The 9953-nt window shown below is 39.9% G+C and overlaps 1 protein-coding gene across 1 annotated transcript in view; it reads left to right on the top strand.

The window, feature by feature from the left end:
• The window catches only part of ALG14 (ALG14, UDP-N-acetylglucosaminyltransferase subunit), a 91369-nt gene extending 81703 nt beyond the window's left edge, over positions 1-9666 (top strand). Inside the window, exon 4 of the mRNA XM_012661191.1 lies at positions 9177-9666. Coding sequence (XP_012516645.1) covers positions 9177-9407 — 231 coding nt within the window. The 3' untranslated portion in view covers positions 9408-9666. The remainder of the gene's footprint in view (positions 1-9176) is intronic.
• Positions 9667-9953: the final 287 nt, after the last annotated feature.

Below are 9953 nucleotides of genomic sequence, written 5' to 3' on the forward strand. Positions count from 1 at the left end.
AGACAGTGATATTAGTTATCCTGACCCTGTGTTTGTGTCTTAGTTTTTAACAAAAAAGTTTAAACAGTAAAAACACATTAAAAAAAATTTAAGAATAGGAAAAAGCTTATCGAATAGGAGTATAAAGAAAGAAAATATTTTTGTTCAGCTGTACAATGTGTTTGTGCTTTAAGCTAAGTATTATTATAAAAAAGTAAAAAAGTTAAAAATTCATGAAGTAAAAAAGTTATAGTAAGCTAAGGTGGTTTATTATTGAAGGAAGAAAAATCTTTTCGTAAATTTAGTGTAGCCTAAGTGTATCGTGTGGTAAAGTCCACAGTAGTGCACGGTAATGTCCTGGCCTTCCCGGTCACTCACATCACTCGTTCACTGACTCACCCAGGCCTGCAAGCTCCATTCACGGTAAGTGGTGCCCTATACAGGTGTATTTTTTATCTTTTCTTCTTTTATATCATTTTTTTACTGTACCTTTTCTACATTTAGATGTGTTTAGATACACAAATACTTAACCATTGTGTTATAATTGCCTACAGTATTCAGTACAATAACACGCTGTCCAGGTTTATAGCTTAGGAGCAATGGGCGCTATCCTGTAGCCTAGGCGTGGAGTAGGCTATACTGTCGAGGTTTCTGTAAGGACACTCTTTGATGTTCGTACAACAATGAAATCACCTAATGATGCATTCATCAGAAAGTATCCCCATTGTTAAGCAACACATGACTCTATGTATATTATTTTCTCTCTGCCCACTGGAATGTAAACTTTGTAAGGGCAGAGACTTTTGTTCACCAATACATCCCTAATGCCGGAACAGTACCTGGCTTATTTCTTTTACTCAATAAAATATTTCTTGGATGAATGAATCCATGAATGGGGAAACTGAGACGTGGAATGGATAAATGAGTTGCCCCAGATCACATTGCTGTTAAGCAGCCAACACAGGTCTTCGTGATTGCAAAGCCATGGCCCATAATCACGTTATTCAGCCTCTTGATGGATTATGTGAATGCACAATGAGCAGGAATATTCTGGCCAAAGCAAAGTAATCAGTGATAGAGTATCAGTATAGGGAACTTATCAATGGGGCAAGATCTTACAGGACCAAAGTTTACAATGTTCTTCTCAGTTATTTATTTGATTAAATTGGGAACAGTTTTTTTTGAGTTGTCACCAAGCAAAAGGCAAGTAACTAATATTTGAGGAACCAGCAATAAATTCAGTATCCTTAAAACATTAGTGTATTAACTTAAATACAAACAAGTGATAACTTGGTTACCTTCTTGAGGTGGTTTAAAAAAGGATGAAAGCTATGCCTGGGTAAAGAGGAATGGGATCCTCGTTGGTATAGTGATAAGTAAAAAAATAAAATACAATAAAAAAAGAGAGAAACAGGAGAGTGGCTAGATGGACTGTGACATGTTCACTCAGTGGAGCAACTAATGCCTGTGTAGAAACATGGAATGGCAGTAGTTATCTTAGTGGAAAAGTAGACCTCGAAATGCTGCGTCCACAATGATGGCAACTCTGAAAATTCTGTTAGCAATAGAATTGTAAGAGACCTCGAGGTTCATAAATAGTTGGTGATTCAAGTGTTTAAGATTTATCTGGTTATTTCATGTTGGTCTTGGTAGTTAGATGTTTCTGTTTAACTGTTACTATTCAGATGATTAAATATACATAACAAAGGAGAAATACAATGTACTATCTTGTGAGCCAAGCGAATATGTCATTCCCATCTGTTGCACATCCTTTTCCTTCCTGTTGTCCACCTCCGCTGATTGCTGCCATCCAGCACTGCCTTTCTTGGGCTTCAACCCCAGCCTTCGGTCCCCTGACTATAACCTCTACATGTTATACACCGCCTGCCCTCCAACTGCATTTTCTTCTTTACTTCCTTCATTACTCTCAGGTGCTTCTCTGTCCAGTTTTCTGAGGCTTTCAGCCCAGTGCTCTTGCCCTCCTCCTCTCTTGGATGAGGCTTTTTTTTTTTTTTTTTTGAGACAGAGTCTCTCTCTGTTGCCCAGGCTAGAGTGCCATGGCGTCAGCCTAGCTCACATCAACCTCAACCTCCTGGGCTCAAGCGATCCTCCTGCCTCAGCCTCCCGAATAGCTGCAACTACAGGCATGTGCCACCATGCCTAGCTAGTTTTTTCTATATTTTTAGTTGTCCAGCTAATTTCTTTCTATTTTTAGTAGAGATATGGGATCTCGCTCTTCCTCAGGCTGGTCTCGAACTCCCGAGCTCAAACGATCTGCCCACCTCGGCCTCCCAGAGTGCTAGGATTACAGGCATGAACCACCGTGCCCAGCCAGGATGAGGCCTTTTGCTTGTCCATTCCATACTCTAGAGCACTCATCCAGTCTCTGTGTGTGTGTGTGTGTGTGTGTGTGTGTGTGTGTGTGTGTGTGTTTTACTTTTTCGTAGAGATGAGGGTCTTGCTATGTTGCTCAGGCTGGTTTTAAACTCCTGGCCTCAAGCAATCCTCCCACCTCGGCCTCCCAAAGTGCTAGATTACAGGTGGGAGCCATCGTGCCTGGCCCCAGTTTCTTTTTAGTATGTAATCCTCATCCATGTTTTGCCCTGTCTGCTTCCTGTGCAGTGGTCCAGTGCCTTAGCTCTGCCTGAGGAAATCTATGACTGTTCTGATGCAATCCATTCCTTCTCTGACTCTGCACTTGCTGCTCTCAAAAATCTTTGTTCCTCCCATGTTAGTGTTCTTGGTAGCAAACCATAGAAATCCACTCTGGCTGATTGAAACAGAAAAAGAATTGAGTGAAAAGCTGTTGAAAACTCTCAGAATGGCCAGAAATGCTAATGAAGTAGGCTTAGAAAACACACACGGACAAGTGGGAGCTGAGCAGTTAGAACCATGGCCAAAATTCCATGGCCACAGAGCTGGTTTTAGGGGACACTGCTGCCACCACTGCTGGACAGTGGATGCTGCAGCTGGCACCACTGGCGCTGGGTGCCGGACCTTGCCAGTGGCACCTTTGCCACCAGGACAGATTCTCCTCCAGCCCTGCTTCTCCACCACTTGCTGCCAGTCAGATCTAGGCAGAGACATCTGCCCAAGTCACTGGCCCATTTACTAGCCACAACGGGGCTTTGAAAGGATTATCTTACCTCTGACGTGAGAGAGGGGCTCTGCTTGCTACCACAATTCATACAGTGGGAAATTGCTTACACAGATTCTAGACAGGAACAAAACAAAACAAAACAGAAGGCCACAAGGTGTATCCTTGAGCCATAATGATTGTTTTATTAAACTTTCTACAACTTCCTTAAATCCTTGAAGCTATTTCTTCTAACTTCTCACTCAGCAAGAACTCTGGAACATAGTTCAATACAAAATTAAAACAGGTTTATGTATAAAGATGTTCATAACAATATGATTTAGAATAGCAGAAAAAAAACAGGAGTCAGCCTAGACTTCTAACAATAGCCATTTCCATTAACAAGGGAGTGGTTAAATGAATTATGAAATATCCATAGGATTAAATATATGCAGTCATTAAAAATCATGGATTTCTTAAAATACTTTAAAAACAAATAGAAATATAACTAAAAATAACTTTATAATATTTACATATCAGCTCTCACAATTGCATATGTGCATATATGAACATACTTTATATTAGAATATAAATATATATAAAGACAAATTAGAAGGGAATATACCAAAATGTTAACAGATTGGTGAGATTAAGATTGCTTTCTTCTTTGTGCTTCTCTGTAATTTTCACATTGAACTGAAAAGTTATTAATATTTAAAAAGAAGGCATACTTCCTGTGCCACCATTTTTATCCTTTATCATGTTCTCAGAAAGTACAGTTTTTCCCAAACCAACTTCATAACCAAATACTCTCAATTCTTACTCTTTGTTCCTGGTGTTGAAAGAGCTCATCCTTTTCTGTAAAATCAGTTCCTTCTTCACCATCCATTTGTTCCCACCGATCTTTATGTTCACATATAGATCACATTCCGTTCCATAAAGCCTTTCCCCAACGCTGCTTAGCTTGTCCCCTCTCCCAAGAGCATGCTCACTCTCCCCTTGCCCTGTATTCCGGCCCTGTATGACTCACCGAAATAGCCATCTCTGAGGTTTCCATTACTCTTCTCTTGGCTAAATCTGAAGATCTCTTCTCTCTCTCTTTGTGGCTTTTCTGGAGAAACAATACTGATCATTTCATCATCTTTGACATAGTTTTAGGGGGCAAGTGACCTGTGGTTTTCCTCTCATCTCTCTAACCATTCCAAATCACCTTACCTGAGTTTGCTTCCTCTTAGGCCTCACTTACAACCAAGCTTCTCTTTTTCCTGTATCTCCTGACTATTCCTACATGTCAGTGTTTCCCCCCTCCCTCATCTCCCCCATTTACCTGTCTACATAGTGGAGCCAATATCCTATTATACAAATGGAAGTGTTGATTTTCGCAGAACCTGTGACCTCCACATAGGCAACCTGTCCCAGCCAGCCCAGCTTTGATAGTGGCCTTCAGTTCTCTGGCTTCATCCATGGCCTTAGGAGCTTAACAAAACCTTTGCTGCAGCTGTATTCCTGTAGTTCATGACCACTCTCCAGCCTCCACCTTCATCAAAAGGAGACTGTCAGAAAGTCTGATTTTAGGGCCAGTGCCTCAGAGTTGTTGGACTTTGCTTCTGTGTCCATTCTCTTAAGATTGGAGCCTTAGTTGGACCTTCCATCTGGCTTTCAATCTCATCTTCACATGCTTGCTCTTAGACACCTTCAGCTTCATGGTCTCTGGCCTACAAACTAACCCAGGACTCCAGGGGTCTTGGCTCATATTCTGGAGTAGGGGGTGGGTTCCTACTGGGTTAGGAGTCAAATTCAGACTACTCAAGCTCAGTATGTCCTTTCAGACATGCAGATGTTTTGTTTGAGCCAATAGGACTTAACCTGTGGTGACCCAAATCCACAGAACAGCAATCCTGTTGTAACTATTCCTGATCCTTGATCTGGCTCATCTACCCTCATGACTTCATATTTATATTAGTCCTGGCCTCTTTCTGTTTTCTCACCCATAACTTATCTTTAGTACATCTCTTTGATTTTCTGCTCTCAGAGAAGTTTATTGATTGATTAGTTAATTCATCCAACAGACACATATTGAATATCTACTGGCTGGCTCTACAGATGGTCAGAGGCCAGTCAGAGAGTTAGACAAAATAAAGGGCTGTGTCAGTTAGTAGGCTTTTTATTGCCAGTGACAGAAATCCTGATTCAAACTGGCTTAAGCAAAAATAAAATGTATTCTCTCACATACCTGGCAAGTCTAGGGATAGATTTGGTTTCTTTCAGACACAGCTGGATCCATGGATCTTAAATGCTGTTTTTGGGACCTGGCCTGTCTTCCTCTCTCAGCTCTGCTCTGCTTTGCGATGGCTTCATTCTCTATGTGCGGTCTGCAACCCCCAGGGCCATGAACCAGTAGCGGTCAGTGGCATGTTAGGGACTAGGCGGCAGCACTACGCTGCCGCATCCTCAACCCAACCCTCCCCCCGCCACCCCCCATCCATAGAAAAATTTTCTTCCATTAAACTTAGGAGGGGGTGGGGGCGCACAGCAAGAGGTGAGTGTCGGGTGGTCCCTGCCTCCCCCAGTCCACGGAAAAATTATCTTCCATGAAACCGGTCCCTGGTTCCTGGTGCCAAAAAGGTTGGGCACTGCTTCTCTACATGGTAGCAGAATAGATTTTAACAGTGCCAGGTCCACATCCTCCTAGGTTTCAGAACAGTAGAAAAGGCGCCATGCTCTTAGCAGCCCCAGCAATGTCCCGCTAAGTCTCCCGGTTCCTGACTAAATTATGTACTCTTCCCTGAACCAATGACTTTCAGCAGGGGAATTTGGTGCTCTCATTGGTCACTAGAGTCATTTGGTCAGACTGGAGTCCTATCTCCCTTCCTTATAGCGCAGTGTGGCTCTCTTCAAGCACTTAAATTGAGAGTGAGGGTTATAGTGGTTCCACTGAGAAAAAGGTGATGGATGTGGGATGGTTTAAAAAAAAAAAAAAGCAGTCAGTTACAGTTATTAGGGCAGCCAACCACTTAAGTTTTATGGTAAGTATGCATGGTTAAAGTTAAAAATGGTTAAATGTGGCCAAGGGAGCCACATGAGATAAGCAAGGATTCTCTTTTCCCATACCCCCTTGCTTCTTCCTTTCCTTCAGCAAAATTTAGTGAGCACCTACTTTGTTCCAGGTGCAGAGTATAGATTGTCCTAGAAGTGGACCCTGCCCATAAGGAGCTTACAAAGTAGTGAAGAAGAGAGATGGCCAGGACAATGGTCCCATATTCATTGAGAATTTGTATTTTGAGTAATGGAAGTATAAAGAATATTTCTGTGTTTTTTATAAAATTAAAGAGACAGCTCTAACCATTATATTGTTTAACATCTTCTTTACCAGACTGTCTCGGTGAATTCTGTTTTTTTCAGTGCTTGGAATAAGTCTCTCTGGTATGCTTCCTTGAATAATCAAAGCTCCATAATCCGTATTTAAAAATTTTTTGCCTAGGCTGCTGTAAAATTTAGACTTAAAACCCGTGCTTAATTAAAAGTAGCTTTCCTTAGTGTAGGTTTCCCTTGAGATAAGTCTGCTTTTTTTTTTTCAATTGTTGGTTTATGGTTTTATGGTTTTATTGTACTAGGGACTTTTGTAGTAAGGTGGCTCAAAATGTGGAGATACAACAAATAAACAAAATACCTTTAATTTCCCTTTTCACCTTAGTAGTCTCCACTTTTGATCTGTAGGGTGTTGTTAATACATCTCCTACCAAATGCCTGATCATTCCCCTTCTCCTATATAGACATCTCTGTCAATGTATACATAGCTTGTATATAGAGGGTTGACCAGATGAACACATGGATATGTATACTTTTTAAAGAGCAACAATGTGAAAATATTTTTGAGACATTTAAGATCCAACAAGCAATCCTTACATTATTTTTTAACTGTAGTTTTTGTTTTGTTGTATACTATTGAAAAGAAGATTGAGAAAAGCAACACAAATTATCTAAGAATTAGGGAGTATATTAATACAGCGGTTGTCAACTGGAGACATTTGGCAATGCTTGGGGTCATTCTTGATTGTCTTGAGTACTGGAATCTTGTGAGCAGAGGCTGGGGATGCTGCTAAGCATGCTATAATGCACAGGACAGGCCTCCAGCTAAAAGTTATCCAGTCTAAAATGTCAGTAGTGCCTGCATTAATAGGATTTTTAGAATTCTAAACCCTAAAAGGATTCATAGCAATTTTGTAATTTAGGCTTACGACAAAGCTAGAGGCAAATTAGAGTCCTAAGATTATAAAATCCTGGAGCTGATAGGGAAAATCATTTATTGTCAGTCTGCTTATTTCTAAGTAAGGTAACAGTCACATAGGAAGAAAGGGACCTGAAAATATAACTCCTTCACCTCCTAAACATGTGACCAAGCAACTTGCCCAGTCTCTTTGTGCCTCAGTTTCCTCTTCTGCAAAAAGGAGTAATAAAACTTGTTTCAAATGATGGCTGTGAGGATTAACTAAAAAAAGAAACATATGTGTGTGTGTGCGTGTGTGTGTGTGTGTGTGTGTGTGTGTGTGTGTGTGTGTGTGTATATATGTAAAGTGTTTAGTACAGGACCTGGCTTAGCAGTTGTTAATAAATAGTGGTGATGAGCACCAAGGTGGTGATTATAATTATTGCTGTTGCCCAAAGTCCCAGAGCTAATTCGCAGTGTGTTTAACCCTGTTCACCTGACTCTTAATCCCATTTTCTTCCTATTACACTGCCTTGAGGAACTATGAAGAAAGGTTATGGGGCAACTTAAGGGAGGTTAAAGAAGACCACTCTGGAGAGCAGCTGAGTAGCTGGTGATTCAAGAGAAAGTCCAAATGAAAATTCTCCATAAAAGACAGAAAGGGGATTTAAATTTTAGATAGAGAGCTTCAAGGAAGCCTGAAACAGGCCACCTTCTCTCTTTCCAAAGCTCTGGGAATGGTGTTGCAGGTGGTCACAGCTCCAGAAGGTGGAGCCTGGACCAGATGACCTTCATCAAACCCTTACAGTCCTGACCGTGTTCACATGGAAGCAGGATGTCTATCTGTCTCTCTGGCAGGGAGGGTCCATGAAATGCTGATATAGACAGCATATCTGGGGACCTTTCCAACTCTAAGATTCTCTGGTGTCTGCCAAGTTTTATGGACTTTGGGCTGAAAAGATGACTTGACATTATAGATCATGCCCAATAGGCATGTGCAGACAACTGAAAACCTCTAGTTTTATGGTTTGTGAAATAAAATGCTCTATTAGGTTTTATGAATTCAGTCAACAAGAGCATATGACTAAGATGTTGTGTAAAACACTTTTTCCTCTGAACATGGTAATAAATTATCTTACCAGCAATTCTGTGAAATATGTTTCCTCTCATTTTCTTAAAAGACTTATAAAAATTCTTTGCAGTTGTTCTATGAGTTTACTTTTATTTCTCTTGTTGGGTTAGTCAACTAAATTGTTTTTAACTAGTGGCTTTCTATAAAAATTAGCAGAATTCAAAAGCATTAAAACTCTTCTGTGTTATAAACATAGATTAAACCCTCTTGTGGGAAAAATCTCATTCACATGGTAGTCGTCTCTTGAAAATTCCATTTGTTGGGCTGAACCCCTAAAATGATTCCACATCCCACAAAAATATTCTACATAATTAGTCACTTAAAGACATTTTCTCTTACATCAAGAATAAGTTGGTACATGAAAGAAAACTGAGTGAATCTCAGTTAATTTGATCTGTTTTCTATATATGTGTGTGACATCCAAGATTCACAAAGCATTAGGAGAAGAGCAACCCATGCCTGTCCAATGCGTGCTGATGGAGCAGGTACCAGGCACTAGGGCTAGAAGTTAAAAGTTCAGTGATTTGGCCCAAGTCACACAATTGGTAAGCGAGACAGCCAAGACAACACAGCCCTACCTGACTTCTAAGTGCATGGATTAAACACACAGTTTGATGCGTACTGGTGCTTGACAAAAAAGACAAAAAAGAATAAAAAGAATTATTCTTTGTTTAGAATAATAAACAAATCCCCTCAAAGATCAGATTGTTCTTAATGCAAAATGCCTCACTTAGATTATTATTCTGTATTTTAATTTGACCTTCAACTTTTTTTTTTTTTAGGTGTTGTGTAACGGACCAGGAACATGTGTTCCTATCTGTGTATCTGCCCTTCTCCTTGGGATACTAGGAATAAAGAAAGTGATCATTGTCTATGTTGAAAGCATCTGCCGTGTAGAAACGTTATCCTTGTCCGGAAAGATTCTGTTTCATCTCTCAGATTACTTCATTGTTCAGTGGCCGACTCTTAAGGAGAAGTATCCCAAATCTGTGTACCTCGGGCGAATTGTTTGACAAATGGCAATTTACTTTAGAATTTTGCAGTCAACAATAATATTTACTATAATTGAATTAAAAAACCCTACATGTTTTTTGTAAAAGCTTCTGAAACTCCTGAGAATTATTGATGATGAGGAGTAAAAAAATGTGCAAATGACTCAGTGAAGAAATGGAGGTTTCTCTTATAAAACAAACATTAATAAACAGTAACCATTAAAAGTTTATGCCTCTGTATACCAAATTTCTTTTCTAGATAAAAGTATGTGTCACTGCCAGACATCACTACTATGCAATTCATCCGAGTAAACAAAAACTATTGTACCCCTCAATCTGCTGAAATTTTTTAAAAAGCATGTCACTACTTACAAGTTATCTTCTGACTGTTTTGTAGTATTTTTTTTCTAGAACTAAATATAGAGTTTATATGATTAGTAACATTTCCTGTTCTGCAGTTTTTTTTTTTCTTACAGTATTCTGCATCATCAAAAGAAAAGTAAAAGAAAGGTATATGGCTGGGTGTGGTGGCTCATTCCTGTAATCCTAGCACTCTGAGAGGCCGAG

This window comes from Propithecus coquereli, unplaced genomic scaffold, assembly GCF_000956105.1.
Source record: "Propithecus coquereli isolate 6110/MARCELLA unplaced genomic scaffold, Pcoq_1.0 Scaffold7, whole genome shotgun sequence".
NCBI classification, from domain to species: domain Eukaryota; kingdom Metazoa; phylum Chordata; class Mammalia; order Primates; family Indriidae; genus Propithecus; species Propithecus coquereli.